General features: G+C 47.3%; 1 protein-coding gene across 5 annotated transcripts in view; it reads right to left on the bottom strand.

Annotated features, from left to right (window-relative positions):
• Positions 1-23556, bottom strand: part of EPS15 (epidermal growth factor receptor pathway substrate 15) — a 125658-nt gene that overhangs the window by 64404 nt on the left and 37698 nt on the right. For all 5 annotated transcript variants that reach the window (XM_036755986.1, XM_036755982.1, XM_036755984.1 and 2 more), the window contains exons 3-8: positions 16234-16323; positions 14456-14503; positions 8781-8876; positions 7537-7602; positions 6416-6541; positions 5527-5586 (exon numbers count right to left, since the gene is read on the bottom strand). In XM_036755986.1, coding sequence (XP_036611881.1) covers positions 5527-5586; positions 6416-6541; positions 7537-7602; positions 8781-8876; positions 14456-14503; positions 16234-16323 — 486 coding nt within the window. The remainder of the gene's footprint in view (positions 1-5526; positions 5587-6415; positions 6542-7536; positions 7603-8780; positions 8877-14455; positions 14504-16233; positions 16324-23556) is intronic.

The following is a 23556-nucleotide window of genomic DNA, read 5'->3' as shown; positions in this document are numbered from 1 at the left end:
TGACTCACCTGTAAAACGGGAATGCTACCTACACAATGAGGAAAGTCTAATGTAAAACTAGGGAAATGTGATCTCTTATTACATACAAAAGACACACTTCATAAATACTGACTGAACAGAGTGTGCTCAGTTCCCCTCTCTGAATCTCTGAGCTGGCAGCTTGTCCCTTGGGGGACTCACTCACTTTGATGCCAGCTAGCATCCCTGAAAATAGCAGCAAGAATGAGCATCCTGAGGCTCCTGAAGGAACATCAGCTGTTTCAGGATGAGGGTGACAGTTTCTCCTTCCCTCAAAGCTCCCAAAGGGCCTAACCACACTCCTGAGTCCTCCAGAGGCTTGAGCAATGCTAAGGGACCAATTTAAGGCCTGGAATCCAAACCAACAACAAAAATTAACCAAACCTATTCAAATTCTAGACTGATAGAAAGGGGGCTTTTCTAGCTGGGGAGCTGATGGATGAAGGAAGCAAAGGCCAGCACAAAGAATGAAATTGGGGGGGGGTCTGGAAAAGCTGGGAGACCCTCATTCTAGTCCAATTCTGTTACCTGTCACACTATGGACACACGTAAACACAGACCTATTTATCAATAATGTAAACTGATATGGGAAGAGGCAAAGAGGAAGGAAAGGTGGGATGGAACCTTTGCTATGAAAAGTAGTAGTTTTAGAACAAAGAAAAGGAGGTGGGGCTTCAATGACAGGTACCAAACTCATGGAATTTGACCAGAGACCTGGCAATAATTAACTCAAAAGAGCCCAAGAAGATTGTAAATAAATAAATAAATTCACACATTCTATCTACAATGAGCAAATTTGAATAAAGGAAGTTAGGGCTGTTTGGGAGTGCCTGAGGCCACCTCTAAAGGAACCTAATTTGGCTCTTCTACAAATCTGACCAAATCAGCTGCGCCTGGTCAATCTTTCACACTTGGTTCCTATGACCACACCTACCCTTACAAGCAGCAGCTCCTTACCAGCTGCCCCACCCCCACTTCAAGGAGCCTCCACCCAAAGGCCTGCTCTTGGGGCCTAGATGGCCATTTCCTGAGGTCACGTTCAACTCACTCACTGGGTCCTCACTGGCATCCTCCCTCATACCTTTTCCAGTTTCCCTGATTAGAACATCCGCTCCCTGTGAGTGGAGAATGTCTTATTTGCTTACATGCGTACACCCCTCACACTTAGCAGAGTGCTGGCACGCAGTAGGTGCTTAATCAAGTTGTTCATTATGGAAAGAAAAGGACAGATGTGAGCCATGTTGTGCAGATATGGGGAACAGGGGAATGAGCTCTGGATCTGGAGCCAAAGGACTTGAGTTCAAATTTTCCCTTTCACAGTCATCACTTGTATGACTTGGGGCATGGAGCCCCTCTGGGCCTCATCTCCCTCATCTACAGATCTACAAATGAGGGGGTCGAGCCAGACGATCCCTAACGCGTCTCCCGGCTCCAAACGTATGATTTTATGGTACAGAAAAGACAAGACCTGGCAATGAGTGGATTCTTTAAAAAGACAAACAACAGATTCTGGGTCTTTTAAAAATACTTTTGAAAATATACGAAAAACAAAAATTGGAAAATGGGTCAAGAAAATAAGCCCAAATTAAACATGTCAATCCTGCACTGGAGGCTCTTGGGTCAAAGCCGGCTTAGCTCCTCCAGTGAAATGAGGTAACTGAGTCCCTCCAGAAAGCCACGCCCACAAGAAACCAGAGGCAGCTGGTCTGAAATGACATGCCCCCCCAGAGATCTGGCAGGACGGAATGCGGCCGATCCGGTTCTAAGCAGCGGCCAGCTGTGTGGGCGCCCAACACCAAGGCAGCAAAACAAGGGGAAAAACAAGCTAGTCCTTCTTGTCTATAATTCAGTAAATTAATCACGAAGTTTAAACAAACAAAGTAACCTGCTCCAGACAAATACTCACCTGACATTAGAGAGGACTTTCCAAGCACTAACTTAGGCAAATGAAACTCATACTTCCGGCCCCCAGAGTCCTAAGTGAGGGAGCGACGGCCAATCCTGGGGCACAGGTGCGCAGGTACTTAGGGGTCGGCCTGCCTGGCCTCTCTGAAGAACCCTGCAAGGCATCCCCGGCATTGTGGGCCAAATGACTCTGGGGTGAAGCCAGACTCCTTGGCCAATGTTTTGGAGGAGGCTACCTTAATGTTCCCCTCTGGTTCCAGAAAAGGGCAGGCTGTCCAAAAGTCTGAGATTCCAATCCAGTGTGACCTTGGGCTGCTCAACTGAAACCTAAGGGGACTGGCCTCAACACCCATTTCCTGAACGCATCTCAGTCTTGTTTTTGAAAGTGCTATACTTGTCTTTCTGAGAAAGTTACAACCTCCCCTTGAACTGGTTTCTCCTTTTAACCACAATACAGAAGGGGGAGGTGGCTGGGGAAGGGCCCCAAGACTGTGCCACAAACGTGTTGGTCCAAGGCAGTGGGGGAGAGGGTCACCCTGTAGCTGTCTTCAAGTACCTGAAGGTCTGTCAAGTGAAGGAGGAAATGCGCTCCTTCCTTCTCCTCGGCTCTAGACAACATAAACAGGTACAGTGGGAGAAGAGCAGGGACTAGGTGGTGGATCAGATGGTCAGGAAAGCCTGGATTCCAATCCTGTCTCAGACACCTCCTTAGTTTTGTCAGCTCCCCTCTGCTCGCCTCAGTCTGTATCCATAGAACAAGGGGGCTCGCCTTGAAGGCCGTCCCAAAGAGAAACGGCTGTCTCCTTGGGCATGGAGTGGCAAGCACTGCCCACCCTCACTGCAGATGTTCAGGTGAAGGCTGGATGGCCGCTGGGGAGCTTTCTGCTGCCCAGGCAGCAGGTGGGCACCGTCTGGCAGAGACTCTGTGCCCCTCGTGGGGGATGTTGTTAAGGGGATGCCTATTTCAGAGAGTCATTTCCCTTGAGAGGCCAGAATCTGGAGTCAGAGAACCTGAGTTCGAATCCCAGCTGTCGGCCTTATTGAGTCACACTGAGCAAGGCACTTGCCCTTTTCCAAATCTCAGTTTCCCCTTCTGTAGAATAAGTGGATTGGACTAGATTAGTGAATTTTTACCCTTGACCAGTGGTATTTTTTAAACAAAACTATCCCATACCATTTGTACAATCACTATCTACTGACTGAGAAACTATCCAAGCATAAGAATGTGTTACTGCGAATTCAATCAGTTTTACAAAACTAAAGTGTCCTTAAGAGTTCCCACAGTGTGGGGCCTGGCACACAGAAGGTGCTTAATAAATGCTTGTTGACTGATTGCCAATGCTTTAAGTGAAAAAAAAACAAAAAAAAACAAAACTTATTTGAAACCTCCTGAGATCCAAGAGTAAACAGGACATTCTGATGAAGAAGGCCATCTCAATAAAAGAGAAGTTCCTATTTCATTCCCAAAATGCCCCCAAAAAACTAGTCTGGTGAGTCACAAATGAAGCAAAAACTAAATGAAATGACTAAAACAAACCCCTCCGCTGTGTGTTCTGGCTCAGCGTTGCAAAACTTGGCACGTTTTGTGGCCTTCTTGGGCGTCCAGAAAGAGAACCCTTGGACACAGGATTTCCAAACTCCCTTTGAGCTCTATATTCTAAACAAACAGAAAAAGGTCTAGGCCTAAAGCTGCACCCTAACTTCCCTCCCTCAGTCTATTCTTCAACAATCACAGTCAGCACTCACCCCTGGAACCAGGATATCCAGGCAGATGTCCTGTGAAGGTCAAGGGCAAAAAGAAAGCTGCCGCCCCGCCCCCCCCCCACACACATACAGACCACACAGTACTCACAACAGCACCTTCTGTAGAAACAAAGAACGGGGAAAAAATGCCACTGACTGGGAGAGAGCTAACAAAACCATGACAAGTGAATGGAACGGCACCGGAGCGAGTAGGCCCAGAGAAGCAAGGGAAGGCCACAGTGTGAACGGAAAGGAAGATGCCACACTGGCCATCAAACCTGAACGCTTTCACACCCTCACGGCCAAGCTCAGCCCAAAGGAGGGTGTGAGGAGGCACCTCCCCCAACTTCTCTGTAGGGGTGCTGGGGGCAAGGAACGCTGTGCACAACCTCAGGCTCCTTCTACACGGGGAAATCTGGTGGAGCTACAGTATCCTCGGCCCAAAGCACAGCTATCTGGGAGGGTTCGGGGGGGACAGGCCAGGAAACAGCAGTGATGAAAAACAGCAATAGAAGGCTATTTTAAAAATAACTGTCAGTAAAGCAGACAGCCCATTCCACTGGAAACGATTCTCTAAGAGCTCGTTAGGGCTGAGTCTTACTCGAAGGGTTCTCTTCTTAATACGGCAGCCAAGACCGGTGGAGCTCCAGCTGCTGTGGTTAGTCACGAGGCCCCCAAAGGCAGCTGCCTCGAGTGTGAACCCTGCAAGTGCCCACCTGGGCAACCTGCTAATCTTTCATCACAATCAGTGGAGGAAGGAGGACCGCAAGCCACAGAGCTCCCCCCAACCCAGAACCAGACACTGGGACCCCGACGCGCTGCAGGCCAATTTCAATACTTTCTTCTTCCAACTTCCCAGAGGGCGGAGAGATCTTTACTTGTCCTTAGCTTGACAGGTTGTTGTGCAGGTGGTAAGAACCAAGGTCTATCAGCTAGGCAGCTAGGATGGCACTATGGATAAAGCACTGGGCCCAGGGGCAAGAAGATGTGAGTGTGACCCAGGGTAAGTCCCTTAACCTCTGTGTGCCTCAGCTGCCCCTTCCGTAGAATGGGGATAATAACAGCACGAGGATCATGAGGACAAAATGAAACAACCTCTGTGAAGCACTGTGCAAATCTTAAAGTGCTAGATAAATGCCAGGGACTACTAGCACTATTATTACTTTACACACCAATTCCAAAACTCCCTTTGGCTTTAAAAATTAAACCAGGGGGACATCTCAAATTGAAAAAAAAAAACAACTAGGAAATCTAAAAAGCTGCTGAATACATAACGGATGAAGTAACTAATGATAATAAAATGGTATCCTCAAGAGTCAAGCCAGGACAGAGTTAATGTCCTCTAGCATTTCTACAGTAGGGACCAGGGGACTTGCCAGGCCTCCAGATTACAGAGGGACAGGTAAGGGAGTAGGGGGAAGAAGGGGAGCAAATGTGCTTTCCTTTCTTTCTTTTTTTTTTTTTTAAATAAGAGGTATGTAAAGCATAAGAAGGTTTGACCACAGCCCCTTCCCTCTCCGCCCACCTACCCCACCCCGAGAAAGAGGCAAAGCCTAAGTTATAACAGGATAAGCACTAAGCAGTGATTGGCTGAAAAATGCAGACTGGTGAGGAAGTGTGACAGCTGAGACTGCAGAAGGGAGAAATGAGTGTAGGCAGGTGTCAACTTGGGGAAAAGGAAAAAGAGGAAGGAAGAGAGGACGCCTGAACAAGCAGAGTGTGGGGGATGGGCCTCCAACCACTGGGCCCAGATGTGAACAGAACCACGTGAGATGCTGGGCTGGCCCAGGGGCCTCCGAGAGTCCTCTGGCCCTGCATCCGTGATCCCACAAATGACAGGAAGTCAGGAGAGATACTTACGACGGCAAACTCATCTCTGTCCAGCATTCCATCATGGTCAATATCACTTAACTCCCAAACCTAAAACAAACCCCACAAAAATGATTTAGGTTCTCTCAATTCAGCATCAAATACATAACCAGTAAAAGCTCAGCAGATGAACCAATATTAATAACGAGCTTACTAACATCTCTAAAGCACTCGGCATACCCATAACCTCTGTCCCATGTGATCTTCCCAGAAGTCCTGGGGCACAGGCAGAGACTGTGGCTCAAGAAGTTAAGCAGCTTGGCAGCTAAGGTCACAGAGCTCAAGTGAGCCGGGCCTTAGGAAAAAACTCTTCGCTCTGTGACTATCTGATTACTACTTCAAAGTTAACAATTCCTAACACCATAAAGCTGAGCAATTTGAAAATTTTTTTTTATTGCAATTGCTACAGAAAATATTTTTATAAAACATGTCCTAATAAGCACGGCCTTAAAAACTAACAGAAAGTTAGAGACTTTAGTTCAAAAATGTTACTTAAAAGTAATCTCTACTTGAATAAACCCTACATCAAAAATTCAAAGAAAATCTTCAATGAGTCAGAAAGAAACCTCTTTAGGAGGTTCACATTAATGTCTAGAAAAAATAGTTATGACACTGAGAAATACTGATAAAAAACACAAACATTATCTACAATTAAGCCAGAGTGTAAAAATTTCAAAACAAGAGATAGATGATATCAAAATATATAAAAACATGAAAAAATTAGCAAGATGATTTCAACACTGCAACATTTTAAATTTAATAGCAGGTGATGGTCAAACATTAACAAACCAATAGCTATGCTTCACGATCCATTAATTCTCAAGCCCCGAAGCAAAGTGCTTTCTATTTATTCTGACAGATATTGTAAAGACATTCTTACTCTCCCAAGGATATCCACAGGCAGCTTGGAGTTGAGCAGCACCGGCTTCACCTTCTCACCAGATAATAACCCACTCACAGGGTTAAGGCTGTCAAAAATGGCATCATATTTGGCCTTCTCCTCTGACTAAGATATCGAAAGGAATAAAGGTTAAAGATGGTTAAAATCACAGAGAACATAAAGAAAATAATTTTCTGACCAAAGGATTATAGAAAAAACACCTGCCATTCAATTTTTTAAATATTAAATAAAATATATAAAAATCTCATTTTTATATCGAGCAGAACAACGGCTGTGATCGAATCCTTGGAGACTCCCAGACGGCCTAACTGTTCTCCTCACAGCTCATTCCATTTCTGGAGAAAGCCACAGACAGCCCGGTGCAAAGGAACCAGCCTGATCGTTTCAAAGTGAGAGCCGAGGCCCAGAGAGACCTCTTGCCCAGACAGTACAGCTGACAAGGGACACCACTGCCTCGCCAAGTTCTCTGAAATTAAGACATCGCTGCCTTACACATTAAACATGAATGTCTGAATTGAACATGAAAGTCCACCTACGTAAATATCATCTGAACAAGAGACCAAAGAATGTGGCTCCTCATTTTCCCAAGTTCGTCAAAGCTTTACACGCGGGGCCTTACAGAATGTCAATACCCCATATCTAGCCAATTCAGTTAATTTGAAAAATACAAGGATGATTTTTAAAATATTTTACCAAGACCATAAAGGGTATTTGAGATACAAAATCAATCTGATGGCCCCAACCAATAACTACTTGTTGAAGCTTTCATTTCTGAAACACAAATGGCCTCTATTTCCCCAGAAATCTTCACTTTAAAATGGCCAATTGAGGACTTAAAAGTGCCAAAGGCTCAGGTCAGTCTGGCCCCATCAATTTTACAAAAAGAAAGGTCTGAACCCAGGGGTTCAGTTACCAGGACAGCTCAAATAGAGCAGCTGGACATTTAATACTGGACCCAGAAAGCCCCAGGGGTTCATTAGCCAAATACAAAACCAAGCTTCTTGTCCTTTGGAAGCCAAAGGCTCGCTGTAGGTGCTGTGAGAATGACCCCTAGGACCTGGGACACTCCCCCACCTTGACAGGGTCCCAAAGACACTTACTTTGACAGCCCACGGGAGCTCTGTTGATGCTGGTCCACTGAGTAGCAATGGGCTGCTTGAATCACGCTAAACAGAAAAGAGTCATGATGTTTATCTGTTTGCACGTCCTCATGTTTGGGGGCGGGGGGAGTGAGAAGGGTATTTGTAGTCAAGTCAAAACATTCAAAATCTGAAACATTCCCTGAATTACTCCTTTTCATTTCTGCAGATGTGAATGCAGAGTACTTTGTTGTAAATTGTAGGCTTAGCTAAATAATAATGAAAAAATCAAGCCCTCAGAGCTCATTCTACTGATTTAAAAATTCTAGTGCAATACTTTGCCAGGGTGATATCTACTGCCCTCAACCACTGCGGAAATGCAGGCTAAATACCACTAAAACTGATGCGAAAATCTACAGATAATAAATCTCTAGATACAAAAAGATTTTCCAGCCCCAGCTCATGACTGGTTTACTTCAAGTAGTGTTCAATACAACCACATTCTAGCAATAACAGCAGGAGTGGACAGGCCCTTAGCCTTTACCATGACAAGGCCAAGGTCATGTTAACTGACATGGTCATGTTAACCCTTCCAACAACTACTGCTGACTGGCTGTGAACAGGCAGTCTTGCTAGGAAACTGTGGCCTCAGGATGCATCATCCCGTCTCTCTCCCTTCCTGGGCTCCTACCCTTTTCAAGGGTGGTCCTGAGATGGTAAGCATGCAGTCAGTCCAGAGCCTGACCCAGGCTACAGGCCAAGAAGACAGAGCCCGAAAGTGCCTAGGCTTCCCTCAAGCAGGGAAGGGTTATCAACCAGAGCACTGGAACACACACACACACACACACACGCGCGCGCGCGCGCACACGCACGTGTACACACACACATGTATGCACATGTATACACACACATGAGCACACATGCACACAGCCGCACAGGACACATGCACACACACAGGCACATGCACACAGATGCGCGCGCGCACACACACACGCACATGTACACACATACCATCGAAGTGGCCATACTTGAAAATGACTTTGCAGACTAGCATTTTTACCCACAGTGAATGTCCTCAGGCCCTGAAAGACTCTCCCCCTTTCCTGGTCTCCCAACTCACATTCTCACTCTGCAAAACACATAGTAGGCTCCTGTTCTAGCCCACAAGCCTTGGGAATAACTAGCCCAGAATGTGCTAGAGGGGATACAGCTTCACCACATTCACAGCTTCACTAAGCACACAGATTTTAAATGACTTTTCTTACAAATCGAGGTGGAGGGACGGCCAAGTGAAGGCTACTTAGGGAAACATCCAGTCCATTTTGTGCACAGGCCACGAGTCTCAAAGCAACAAAGAACTCCTGAGGAGAAAAAAAGGTTAAGATTAAATACTGAGCCCAACACAAGACTGCTTAGTCACTGTTTGCCCAGAGTTTCTGGGTCCCTGTGGTGTCCTGGGGTGTCCTTGGGCAAGGGATAAGTAATTCATTCATCTGATGGTTCCATTAAAAGAAATACTTAATTCATCCTCACTAATGATCCAATAATTTCAAGTTACAGTGTAGGCAAACTAAAGTACCCTCAGTTAAAATCATCGGTCCTGAAGCTCCCTGAGGGCAGGGATGGATGCTCAGCCTCCTCAGGCCCCAGGACAGCACCAGCAGAGTCTTTGCCAACCTTTATTACATTGAATATCAGAAGAGCAGTGTGGGAGCACAAAGCTTGGGATGTTCTGGAGAGGCAGCAGGGTGAGGAAGGACCTTCAGACAACTTGCCGTTCCTACACATGCTGCTGTGTGGGTCTGGGACAAGGCCCTGCTTTCCTACCTGGAGTACCCATCACCCCAGGTTGCTGTGATCAAATGGGAGACTGTAATACTAATGCTATCATGAGGATCATTTCTCAGCATCACACAGGGCTAATCCAAATGAGAGAGTCAGGACTGGAACTCTGGTCCTCCACTTCCCTCCCAATCCAGGGTCCTCCCCACGCTCCTGTCCAGAACCAGCAAGGTCAGAGGGCATAATCTGCTAACAAGAACTCGCGGCTGACATACAATCTAGCACCATCCCAGCATAGGCAGATATGTGTCATTGTCCCAATGAGACAGTGAAGAGTAGGGGGCTGCCCATGACCACCCAGCCCTGCAGAGAGAAAAGAGCTACCTCCTCCGAATGTACCTCTCCACAGGTGTCAGACCTGGCAGCCTCTGGCATTCCCTCATCCCTTAAATGGGGGAGCAGGACTTGACAGGAGGAACTGGGCTGGCAGAGCTGCCTTCTTGTTCTACAGTGATGCTCCTGAGAACTTGCCCTTCCAATGAGGAAGAACCCCTACAAACCTGGCCTTCAGGCTATTCAGAAGCAAAAGTTAAACAGAGATCACCCTGAAGGTGTTGTTAGGCAGCTGAGTGGCACACTGGATAGAGACTGAACACAGAGCCAGGAAGATCTGAATTCAAATCTCGCCTTACACACTTACTAAACTGAGTGAGCCTGGGCAAGTCACTAGCCTTTGTCAGCCTCTGTTTTCTCATCTGTAAAATGGGGGTGATAGTAGCACCTCCTTCCCAGGTGGTTGTGAAGATCAAAGGTGATGGTGTTTGTGATTGTGATTGGTGTGATACACCAATGCCAGTTATCCCTAATTAACTGACACACAAACTGGTTCACAAGGACAGGTGTGAACTCTCCTATCTGGTGCTTAACTTGGCATACAGCAAACTCCTGATCCATGATGGATGGCCAACTCATGCTTCGTCAATTCTGGGAACCCCCAGATGAGTGAGTTCTCTCCACCAAGGCAGGGCAGCCCATACAGCCTTAGAGAGTTGCCAAGAGCACAGTGAGAGGACACAGAGTCTCCAAGCTAGTGTGTGTCCAAGGTGAGACTTGAACCAATCCAGATGTGACCTCTCCTGCAGCCCCTTCTGTCCTCGCTTCCCGAGAGTACCCAGCCAGCACTGATTCCAGTTCTTTGAGGACCCAGGGACACAAACTCATCTGCGGCCACGGGGTACAGGAAGAGCAGGAGAGATGTGGCTAAATACGACTAACTAAACTACTAAAATCTTGGGCCAGAGGATCAGGGCTTCAACCCAACTCTTCATTGTACTTTTGTGAAACAGGACAAATTACTCTCTGGTTCCCGGTTTTTTGTATGTTTTGGACGCAGTTAGGGTTAAGTGACTTGCCCAGGGTCACAGCTAGTAAGTGTCTAAGTCTGGATTTGAACTCAGGTCCTCCTGACCTGTGCCCCAGCCACCACAACACCTAGTTGCCCCAACCCCGGTTTTTTGCCCGTAAAACACAGGGGCAAGGCTGGGTGATACACAAGGTCCTTCAGGCTCTAAAGCCTTTAACTGAATGACCCCTCAGAGCTTCAGTTTTATCATCTGTAAAGGGGGCTAGTACTACCTGGCACCACCCACTGCACTGATGAAGAGAACACTCTGACAACAAAGAAGTGTGAGCTATGATTAGACATACACAGGGCACAGGCAAAAGTGAAAACAAGACAGGCATTTCACTGCCCACCTTCTCATCCATATCTGGTCACCAACTGCTCATCTGCCAAGGGCTTATTGGAGCTTCACCTTAATGAGCCTGGGCTTGCTACAACGAGCCCTGCCACAAAGCTTGCCGCCAGCCAAGCCAGCCAATGAGAGGAAGGAGCCAGGCAGCATTGTCAGCTCGGCATCAAGAAAGCCTTCCTGACCCCAGGAGCTGTCCCAAAGGAGCCTGGGAAAGAGGGAGCTGCCCACCTCTGGCAGAGGTCTCAACAGTCCTCTGAGGTCAGAGATAGTAGGAATTAACTGTGTCTGCTTCACATGATGGTGCCAAGAGCTGGACATCTGCCCACTCTAACACCATGCTGGGGAGAGCTTTCACCACACATGGTCAGAGATGGTTGACCGACACATGACTTAAGCTAGTGAATAAAAGTCATGTCCATCCCCACCCTACCCCCACCTCCCACAATTACATGCCCTGATAGGGCTGGTATGAGATGGGCAGTATAAGGATTAACATCCTCACTGACAAATTAGGAAACTAAGGATCCAGGAATAAAGTGACTCACACACAGCCACACAATTACCAAGTGTCTGTTGGCCAGGGCCAGACCCTGAGCCCACCGGCCCTAATCCTAGCTCCACACCTTATGGTTGAGAAGAGCCAAGTCACACCCTGATGCTGAGACATGTTCATCTTTGATCAGGGAACGTTGTCCTCCTGGCCTTCCCTCCATGGAGGGCTGGACAGAGAGGACACATTCATGGGGAAAATGGGCACAAAACCAGGGATCTGCTTGGCAGGGCATCAAACTGAACCTTCCCTCTCACAGGGACACATTTTCCCTGCCTAACCTGATAGCAGAATCCTAAGCACAGGTGGGGTTTCCATGTGTGATGTCATCAGGTATGGAGTCTTTCTTTCCAGCCCAGCAGGTCCCCGTGAGGGGAACGTGGCCTTACTTCACAGGACTGCTAGAACAAGAAGTTTTAGCGCTATAGTGATGGGAGCCAGTGCCAGCCCCACAGCACCTGAACCATGCTGAGCCTTTCCAACAGCTTTAATTAAATCATGTAAATCGTTAGCATTGAGTACAGATACTCCCTTTCAGAAAACAGACCTGATCAAGATCTGAAATATGGCTAAGTAAATAACCAAACTACAGGGGATTGGAGTCCACACCCACTCTGCCCACAACCCAGTGCTCCAAGCCCCTCATCACAGAGTCTCAGGACTGCAAGGGCCTTGGGTCCTCTTGGGCCAGAGCAAGCCTCAGTCACAGTGGCAGGGACCCACTACCTGGGGGCAGCCCTGCCTTACTCTCATCCCAAACTACCTCCCTGTGACTTCTGCCTGGGGGGCTGGAGTTCCACCCTCTCCCATCTGACAGCTCCTTGGCCACTAGCTGGCCGGCTGGCAGGAAGGAAGAATTCTGGATGTTTGTTTGCTGATCCCTCTTTCCCTTCTCCCTGATGGTCAGCCTTTGAACTGCAGTTGGCATGGGAGCGGTGCAGACTGGTTAAGCCTGGCAGCAGCTGGGGTCAAGGGAAAGCACTGTGGGGTCTGGAGTCAAAAGACACAAGTTCAAATCCTATCTCTGACACTTAGTCAATAAGCAGTCCATAAACACTTATTAAGCACCTACTATGTGTCAGGAACTGTGCAAAACACTTAGGATACAAAAAAAGGCAAAAGATGGTCCCTGCCCTCACAATCTAATGGAGGAGATAACAAGCAAATAAAGCTGTACAAACAAGCTAAAGACAGGACAAATAATTAAGAGAGGGAAGAGGACAGAATTAGGAGAGTTGGGACTGCCAGGGGACAGAAATGGGGGGTGGGGGAAGTGCATTCCACCCTACAGCAACTGACCTGGGGACCATCAGAGAGAGCAGCTCAGAGCAAACGGCAAACCTGGGCCGTGCCACCAGGCGTCCTCAGACACTCAGGGCACCCAATCAGACCAATGTTCAGACCACTGCTCCCAGCGTTAGAGCTATTCTGGCCTGTCTGGAGTGAGTTTTACCCTCTAAGCTAGAAAACCAGGAAAAGTTACAGGTCTGAGTAAGTGAAGCACTCCAGGGGGTTCAGGGGATAGAGATGGGCCTGGGGACAAGAAGACCTGTATTCAGATTTGGCCTCAGACACTTCCTAGCTGTGTGACCCTGGGTAAGTCACTTAACCTTGTTTGCTTCAGTTTCCTCAGCTGTAAAACGGAGATAGTAACAGCAGCTACTTCATAGTTTGGTCCTGAGAATCAAAGGAGACCATTATTTGTATGGCACTTAGTGCACATGAATGACTGCTCCCTTGTTCCCTTGTCCTTTTGAGAGACCAGAGCTCAAATCCAATAAATTCCATCAGAGGTGGGCTCATAAAACACCACATGAATCAACAAGATACATACAGATTCCTACAGGCATGGGTGCATACATGGACATGCACAGATCTACGTGTCTGTGATCTCCTACTTTAGGTCCTGCTGTGAAGGTGCCCAAAGACAGAAGAAGTTCCAACCACCAGCACTCCATGGGAACCCACTCCCAGGACTCTGCTCTCTTCCCCACAGGAGCAGGGAGGGCAGAGGCTGTCCACGTGCTTTGGGATGCCCAGCCCCTGGGAAAGCGCCCGGAACCTGGAGGACAGTTAGATAAATCCATGGGCAAGTGAAATTCAGGAGAATTGTCAGCTCCAGTGTTTAATGTTGGGAAACGTTTTCATTTCAAGAGTTTTCTTTTTACAAGAAATACCTGTTAGAAAGACTCTGGTTACTTTTTCAGTTTTATTTCCTATGTCTCCTCTATGTCTCCCTTCGCAGGCCGACTGGCCTGATGGCTGATCTCCACAGCCAATGTTCCAGGTCCCACCTCCAGGCCTTTGCATACATCTGTCCCCTTTGTCTGAGATATGATCAGTGCCCTGCTCACCTCTGCCCAGAGATGCCCTGGCTTCCTTCCAAGGGTGGCTCAGTTGTCACCTCTCTCCTTCCCGAAATGACTTGATATTTATTTCTCTGTGCACACATGATAGCTTTCCAATGGATGGATGCTGCATGAGGGCAGAGAGTCTGTTCTTTCTTTGAATGCCCAGCCCCTACCATTGGTGACTTCATCTGTTTAGGAAACTCCCAGTACAGAAACCACCTTCCCTCAACAATTCACCTCTAACTTAGCATCTCAGAGAGTTGTATGGGGCCCTGAGAGGCTGAGGCACACAGGAGCACACAGCCAGCATCCATCTGTGGTAGGGCTTGAACCCAGGCCCCTTCCATTCAATACGCCATGGACCTTGGTGATTGGTGTTTAGGTGTTTACTACTTATTAAAATGAATTCAGTTGACAGGTAGCTGAGGACTTAACCACAAAACAAAGGACAGTCTGAGCTCTGGCATAAATGTGGTTCTCTAAAGTTTCAGAAAACATCTTACCTGCTTGTTCAGGATACCTTTGCCATCTGTATCTGCCAAGTCCCAGATCTGAATTAAAAAACAAAAAAAAAACAAACAGTGCATGTCATCCCTCAAATGCTGCAGACACGCTTCCCCTCATTAGGTCTGTCTGTCCATCCCAGGTGCTCTGGGGCAGTGAGACCTGAAAACCCCCAAATCTCTTCTAGCTAATGGACTTCAATTTTTATTAGGAAGGTTTCAGTGTTTTCCTGTTAACTGCCGTGTTTTCATCTACTCAGCTCACTTGTATTCCTGCTGTTGGGGACCTCCCAGCACCCTGGAGAGCTCACACCCAATGGGAGCAGCCTTCCCACTGACCCAAGTTCCCGCAGACTAGGCCCCATTCACTAGGTTTTCTTCTCATCTTCCAACTATGAGAACAGGGAACAAAATCCATTAGAAAAGGAGCAGCAATCTCCTCTCTGCTCCCTGAAGTCGACACTTCAGAGCTCCACGAGGTCCTTTCATAGATTATTTCATGTGTTGTGTGTTTACCACTGATGCCTACCAGACTTAGAGCTCTCTGAGAGCAGCACCCTCGGTCCTTTCCTCATGCCTACACAGTCCTGTGCCAAATCAGGTGATGAATGCTCATTCAACTGAATCACTTACACGTGATCACAAGAACTGGGGGCATGTATGTGATATGTGCATAAGAAATGGCTGCTGGCTCTTTTTGTGGTGGCAAAGAACTGGAAGTTGAGGGGATGCCCATCAATTGGGAAATGGCTGAATGAGCTGTGGTCTCTGACTGTGATGGAATACTACTGTGCTATAAGAAATGACCAACAGGATGACTTCGGAAAAACCTGAGAAGACTTATATGAACTGATGCTGAGTGAAATGAGCAGAACCAGGAGAACACTGTAGACAGTAACAACAATGATCGCCAAGTGTGAATGACTTGGCTGCTCTGATCAAGACAATGATCCAAGACATGAAAAATGCTGTCCTCCTCTAAGGAGAGAACTGATGAACTCTGCATGCAGACTGAAGCAGACTTCTTTCACTTTCCTTCTGTTTCTTGCTTTTTGGTGTGTGTCTTCTTTTGCAATATGCCTAATACAGAAGTATGCTTTGCATGACTTCATATGTATAATCAATATCATATTGCTTGACTTCTCTAGGGGTGGGGGAGAGCTGGCAGGGATAAAGGGAATTTGGAACCCAAAATTTTAAAAAATGAATGTTAAATTTTTTTTTACATGTAAATGAGAAAGAGTTAATGAAATAAATAAAAAATTAAAAAAGAAATAGCTGATGCGCAAATTAATCTAACATTCATTATAGTCCTGCTGAGCCTCACCCTGAGGGAGACACCATCCTTCACTGACCCAACGCTCTTGGTTTCACCAAGCTCCCAGTTTAGAGGTGGGATGTGGAAGCACCCCAATAATATGTGAAGAGTATATGCAGAGTAAGAAGCTGGAGGAGGAGGGAAGGTCATGATCGGCTTGGGGGGAGGGGCCCAGAAATTCCAAAGACACAAGTGGGGAACACATTCCACGAACAGTGTGAGCACACCAAAAAAAGCTGGCTGGCAGCCAGGCTGTGAGCTGGATTTCAAAGCCTGAAAAGCCGCTGGCTTGGGATGGGAACCAGCCCCACCAGGTGTCCCTGCTACACAGCACTCGGGTCTAAGCCTCAGCTCTGCTGTCCAGGTGACCAAGGCAGGCTCCATTACATTCCAAAGGATTGAGAGCCACCCTGCCAAACGGACAGGGACAGAAGTCTAATAACTGGCCAAGTTGTCCTACCTTTCCAAGGATCAAGTCTGGAAGACCCGATTTTTTCAGAAAAGCTGCAGCATCAGACGCCAGCACCCTTCCAACATTGTTTGAGTCCACCTGAAAGGAGACAAACAAATGTGAACAGCTTATATAGCAAGCTGGGACAAGGGCTCTGTGTGGGCCTTAAGTTGGGGCACAAAGCACATTCCTTCCCAGGCACCTGTGGATACAGGTGGGAAGCGGGGAGCAGCTGCCATTGACAGAGAGGGAAACTGAGGGACCAGAGAAGGAAAGTAGCTTAGGATTTACATTTGGAGGAGCCAAAATGGGTCACCAGGCTCCACCCCATTATCTGACAGATGGGAAAAGTGAGGCTCAGAGAGATTAATGGGTCTGTCTGTGATCTCCCCACAATGCCATAGCTCTGCTCCAGAAGCCCCATGGAAGACGGGGACGTCTTCAAAGCTTTGAAGGTGATGGTCACATGGCTCATCCTCCCCTCTCATCTTCTCCAGCCAGCCTCCCATCACCTGGTCTCCAGTCCTCTCACCACTAACATCATGCTCTTGTGAACAGGTTCTGCCTTGTCTCTGCCCGGAACAAGACACAGGCCTCGGGAGGTGGCTGAGTCAGGGAAAGGGCAGCAAGACCATCGCCGACCTCAGCATGGGCACGAGGCTTTGGGGGAAACGGAACTGCTGGCTGCCCTGCTGCACAATGCTGGCTCACAAGGAGCTCACAAACAACTAAAAACTCACCCACTCTTCTCACAGAATTGTTCTTCTAAGCCTCCCTAAGAGGTGGCTGGTGGTACAATGGCTAAAGAGCTGGGCCTGTCAGGAAGACTTGAGCTCACATCCAGCCTCAGGGATTTCCTAGCTGTGTGACCCTGGGTAAGTCACAACTTGTTTGCCTCAGTTTCCTCAACTGTCAAATGGGGATAATAATAGCACATGCCTCCCAGGGCTGTGGTGAGATCATATCTGTAAACAGCACTGAGCACAGTTCCTGGCACAGAAGAGGCACTTGATATGTATTCCCTGCCCTTCCCCACCCCCATCTTATACTTATTTTAACCCAAGTATGTGATGATGTTTATCCCTATTAAATTTCATCCTAGAGTCAGTCCATCATGCTAAGCCATCAAGATGTCTGGGGATCCTGTCGGCTACTACATTAGCTCTCCTCAGCTCCGTGTGCTCCACAAATCTGATAAGCACAACATCTGTAACACAACCTTGGATGCTGAGCCCAAGAATACTAGTGCCCTGTCTCTATCTCCCTGGCCAGGCCCCCAGAGTCACCATCAAAGGAAGCAACCCAACAGAAAACAATGAGGTTGCCATTGGACTCGACTGTATACCTGAAGAGAATTCTTTCTCTAGATCAAGAAAATGCTGTTTATCAAGTGGCCCCAAGGGTGGTCCTAAGAGATGGCTCTAGGACTAGGTGGGTATTTCCTCAGAACTGTACAACTAGAGGCCCTTGCCTTCCAATAACACTGTGAGCCAGAAAGCAGAGCTGTTGTCCTGTTTTATGGATGAGAAAAATGAGGCTGTGTTACCTTGATCAGGTCACAACCTGAGTCAGAATTCCCACCTCTATAAAAGTAGACTTTCTTTTATACTTACAGCTCATACTAAAGCATTCTTCATTGGGGAGTTATTTTCAAGTGACTTGGCCAAGGTCATAAAGCTAATAAAGATAAGGGTAGGGATTGCAATCCAGTTCTTTGGGCCAGAAATCTGGTAGCTGAATTATGCAAAAATAAAAGAATTGCTAGTTGATAATCCTTCAAGTTGGTGCTTATAAGGAAATTCAGCCACAGAGGCAATGCTGACCTTGTAGGTAACACTGGAACTCATGACTAGAATAAGGACTTACTCAAAAGGAACCAGAAAGAAAACGAGGTAGGGGAATGGTGGGGGTAGGAGAGGGCATATAATTAAGAAAATCTATTACTCTTGTGAAGCAATGAGTGGGTGGGACAGGACTGGAGAAGGACATTTGGGTGAAGAGCAGCAGAAGGAGAGACAGAAGTCTTATTGTCATAGGAATAGAGAGGATGAAGAAGTTGCTGGAAATCACCAATCCCAAGGCTGGTGCCAAGGTGTGGAAGAGGAGGGCTGGAAGGCTCAGTTACCAGGGTGACTGCTGGGGCACACTCACTCCCTCACCACCTGCTCCCCTAGTCACTCGCTTTCTCTCCTGCCTAAGCAGGACACCTGAGGGAATCAAGGTTAGTGTTCATTTCCTTCCCCAGAAGGTGGAGGAATCTACAAGAGATCAAGAGTCCAGACCTGAAGGTCACCAACAGGGAAGAACTGACTGATGAAGTAAACACAATAGGAACCTTGTTGGGAAGAACCACTCTGTCCTAGAATCGGTGAAAGAGAAAAGACGAACATCCGAGCTTTCAGGAGATCACATTTCAAAGGGTTCAGAAAAAGGACAACATCCCTGGGACTCAAATTCTGCAGGGCAGTAAGGCCTGAGAAGGATAAGGAAACTCCAAAAATAAAATCCTTGAGATGGAAAAAGAGAAAATTCTGATAAGTAAAAGAAGCCATCTAAAGACACAGATGGATCAATTTCAGAAAGTCTCACACAGAGCAGGTCACGGGCGGTGAATTCAGAAACATGGCTCAGGCCTGTGAGACCAGCGTGAGGGGCACACACCAACGCTCCAGAGGACAGATAGCCTCCCCTTACTGCCCACTCCTCCCTTCTATGGTCAGCCAAGGAAACAAGTCTGCATTCAAAGGAGAACAGAGGGAGCTAATGGGAAGGAGCCGAGGCCCTGTGATGGGACAGAGTGTTTGCCTGGAGGTCAAGAAAACCTGGATTCAGATCCTGCCTCTGACACTCACTTAACAGCTTGGTGACCCTAGGAAAGTCACTTGAAGTCTCTGAGATCCTAGTTCTCTCATTTGCCAACCACGGATTATAACCTCTAGTCTCTGCCACACACAGAAGTGAGGCTCCAATGAGCCCTCATAGTCAGTCTGTATACCTTACCGTAGGAACTAAGTGTTGTTATCATCCTCTTCCCCGTTGTTATTATTAAGGTAAGTACAGAGAGAGAAAAGAGAAGCCCTGGCTACACTGGCCAGGTTCAAGTCGCCAGGCCCAAATGAACCTAGGTCAGGAAACACAGGGAGACACAACTGCTGGGCCGCCACATGACCTAGGGAAGGTTAGGAAGGTCAGGAGATGTCCTGCAGGGCTGGACAAGGGCAAACGTCATCTCGATGTTCAAAAGACCAAAATGAAGGCAAAGAGACTATACTCTAGAACAGCAAGAGTGACCTACGACTTCCAACAAAATTCCGGAGCCCAGATTAAGGGAATACCTTGAACAGGAAGAAGTGACTAGAGGTAGTCAGCCTCAGGCCCTCCCGGGCAGGATGGCAGAGGAGAAGGAGACGCGCCTTGCCCTCCTTTTGGCTCCCACAGGCGCCATCACAGGACTACTTGTGTTTTCTCTCTCACAAAGGAGGGTTTGATGCCAAGGGACTGGGAGGTGGGGGGCTGTAATAAAACTTAATTTAAAGAAAGAAGAAGAGAATAGGAAGCAGGGGCCACAAAGAAGCCTCATGGTCCTGCCAGGGGGAGTGGGATGTTGCCTAAGACACTGGACACCATCACTGTCAGCAAGTATTGTAGTCTGTGATGAGGAAGGCTTGGGTGGGGGCGGAAAATATCGGGAAATTACTGTGGGATTGAGAAACCAAAGGCATCACGAAGAGAAAGAGAGAGGAAGAGAGAGAAAGAGAGAGGAAGAGAGAGAAAGAGAGAGGAAGAGTGGCCTCTAGAAAAAGCTGTGCAAGGGACATTCGCAGTTGTGCAATATTCTTCCAGCCTTCTTTGGATGTGGAAAAGTTCTCATTCATTGATGACTGTCAAGTTCATAACAAAAAAAAAAAAAATTAAGGGGAAGAGAAAGACAGAAACACAGAGAAGCCCACGTCAGACTAATACATCATTTCCTTTTTTGATAGCTACCAGTCTGGTAGATCTAGGAAATGTTGCGGGTACAGTTAACCTAGATTTCATTTCAGCCGAACACGTGGCAGGCCATGGCACATACATCAGAGGAGAGATGTGGGCAGGGAGGTGGATTCCAAAATGGCTGAACAGCACAACTGTCCAGGGCAGTCACTAATGACTCTACGGTGGGAGTGGCCTTCAGCAAGTAGCTTAACTGCTCTGGGCCTCAATTTCCTCATCTGTAACTTGTGGGGTCCCTTCTAGCTCTCAGCCTATGATCCTATGACCTTTAGATCAGAATATGTACACTTTCACTTTGCAAAACATCAAAACTCAAGACAAACAACAAGGAGCCTTCGGATGCTTTGGTGTGAGACCCAGAAGATTGGGCCTCCATGGAGACTGGCAGCAACACAACAAAATGCAAAAAGGGACCCATCTGTCCACGTTTCTGTTACAGTTCAATTCAACAAAAACATTCCCAGGCACCCCTATCCACACCCCTGTGCCGGGTACTGGGGGCCAAAGACAAAATGAGCCACGTTCCTTGTCCTCCAGCCGACATCCCCTCGAGGGACACTTACATGAAGATGAGTAAATCTCCCCATCACTTGGGAGAATATACCTACAGCTTAGTGGTGGTAGGGGTGGTCCAGAGGATAAACTCCAGTACCCTGGGGGACAAAGTGCTCCACAAAGCAGCTCCAGCACACCAGAAGGACGAGACCATAGGACTGCTGAACACACAACGGGCACCACAACCATGGAGAACAATCCCCCACAGCATTAACAGAGGAATGTGATTCTATGACTAACCAAGAGCCATCAGGTGAACATGGTGATGCCCCACAGGCCTACGTTCTAGTCTTCATTACATCCTGATGGTAGCGATAGACAAACATATCAAGGGCACCCTCCACGAAGGTCAGAGAAGGAAACACAGAGGTTTACATAGATGATGAGCAGCAGCAGACCAGTTTCACTGTTACACAACTGGATGAATGATGCAGGGAACACAAGATCCCAAAGCCTATCAATTGGTTATTAAAAAAACGCTTTGGCTCAATAGAGCAAAACAGTGCCTTAAAAGCTCCCAAACAAAGGAGTTTCTCATGCATGCGCTAAAATCATATGAGATGCCTTGACAAAGAGAAAGCTCTGTCCATTGAGCCCCTGATTATTAACATCAACCAAGCCACTAACGGTGCTCACCACTGTCATGGAAGACATCTTCCAGGAGGTCCAAATGATAGGCAGAGTCCCTTGGGATGGATTCTCTGGAGTCTTCTCTTTGCAAATGATGGTACAGAGACTATATCAATCCCCAGAGGGGGGAACGGTGTCTTCCACACAATATTTGTTGCTCGCAGGCAACTGCCCTAATGATCCCACAGAAGGAAAACTAAAAGAATGAGAAAATCCTGCTGTCTGGAGGATGATACGCAGCTGGGTGGTCAGTCACTTATGCTGGCGCACCAGAACACCTACCGCTAATGCACCATGAAGTGGACCCAAAACTGAACAAAGGAGAGAGGGCATCGGACAGTATTTGGGATAATATATAGTGTTTGGTCCCAGGCTACTTCCTGGTACGGATGGTGGAAAAATGTACAGTGTGGACCTAAAGTCAGGAAGACCCAAGTTCAAGTCTGCCCTCACACTCTGACTAGCTGTGTGACCCTGGGTAAGTCCCTTCACCTCTGTTTACCTCACTTCCCTCACCTGTAAAATGGGGATCATAACCTCAGGGATGTTGTGACATTCCAATGAGATAATAACTGTAAAGCACGTAGCACAATGCCTGGTACACAGTGACGACTATATAGGTGTTTATAGATGGGATGGATGAACTATGAGTGACATCTGAAGGACCACAGAAAATAGGAGAGGCACCATAAGACCAGAAGAAGGGTAAATTAAAAAAAAAAAGGAAGCGAGCAGAGACTGAAAAACAAAGGCCAGCGAGCTTACAACAGACCAATAAGAGATGACTGGAGATTTATGGACATAGGGTGACAGCGACGACCAAGACCTTACACGGTTTAGTCAAAGACAGGTCATGCTAGCCTAACCTCATTTCCTTTTTGGACCAGATTACTAAATTAGTACATGAGGAGAATGCTGCAGATCTGGTTTGCCTGGATTTCAGCAGAGGTTTGGATAAACTGTCTGGATATGTTCCCATGGAGGAGATGGAGAGATAAGAGACTGGACGCTAACCTCATCTGATGGATTCAGAACAAGGTGGAGAGCCTGACTCTGAAAGCAAAGTTGTCCAAGGTTTAACATCAGTTCGGCAGGAGGTCCCTGGTGGAGTGGCCCAAGGAGATGTCATTTTGACAAAGGCACAGGTGCCACAAAGCTGAAAGGAACAGCTAACAAAGAGGGTGACAGTCAGGCCCCAAAAGGATTCTGACAGGCCAGAGCATGGAGCTGAATGTAAGAAAACAAAATTCAGTAAGGATAAGTGTAATATCATGCACTTGGGTACAAAAAAATAGGCAGCATAGTGCAACAGAAAGACCGTTGGCTCTAGAGTAAAGGACCCGAGTTCAAATTCTGGCTCTGATATTTCCTACTTATGAAGCCTTGAGCATTCACCTGACCTCTCTTCCAGCTCTAGAGCCAGGATCCCATGATCCCGTGACCACAGTATGAACTTCACAAATATAAGATGGGGGAGATCTAGTTTTAGATAGCAAACTGTTCTGAAAAAGATCCAGGGGTCTTCATGGACTGCAAGCTCAATGGGAGACAGCAGTGGGACATGGAAACCAGAAAAGCTAACGCTTGTCCCAAGCTGCATGAAGCAAGGAGAGGGCGATGGCCCCACTGTCCTCTGTCCTGGTCAGGAAGGACTATGCTCAGTCTTGGATGGCCCTGTTTCAGAAGGACGTTGATGAGCAGGAGACCATGACATATGGGAGAAGTTTAGGGATGGCAAAGACAAGGCTCAGGGATGTGGGGAGGGCAGAAGGAGGAAAGAGCATCATAGTGGCAGCAGACCAGTTTCACTGTTACACAACTGGATGAATGATGCGGGGAACACAAGATCCCAAAGCCTATCAATTGGTTATTAAAAAAACGCTTTGGCTCAATAGAGCAAAACAGTGCCTTAAAAGCTCCCAAACAAAGGAGTTTCTCATGCATGCGCTAAGATCATATGAGATGCCTTGACAAAGAGAAAGCTCTGTCCATTGAGCCCCTGATTATTAACATCAACCAAGCCACTAACGGTGCTCACCACTGTCATGGAAGACATCTTCCAGGAGGTCCAAATGGTAGGCAGAGTCCCTTGGGATGGATTCTCTGGAGTCTTCTCTTTGCAAATGATGGTACAGAGACTATATCAATCCCCAG

The sequence above is a fragment of the Trichosurus vulpecula genome, chromosome 4 (genome assembly GCF_011100635.1).
Source record: "Trichosurus vulpecula isolate mTriVul1 chromosome 4, mTriVul1.pri, whole genome shotgun sequence".
NCBI lineage: Eukaryota > Metazoa > Chordata > Mammalia > Diprotodontia > Phalangeridae > Trichosurus > Trichosurus vulpecula.
The sequence above is the reverse complement of the archived record's forward strand: the minus strand, read 5'-3'. Positions and strand labels throughout refer to the sequence as shown.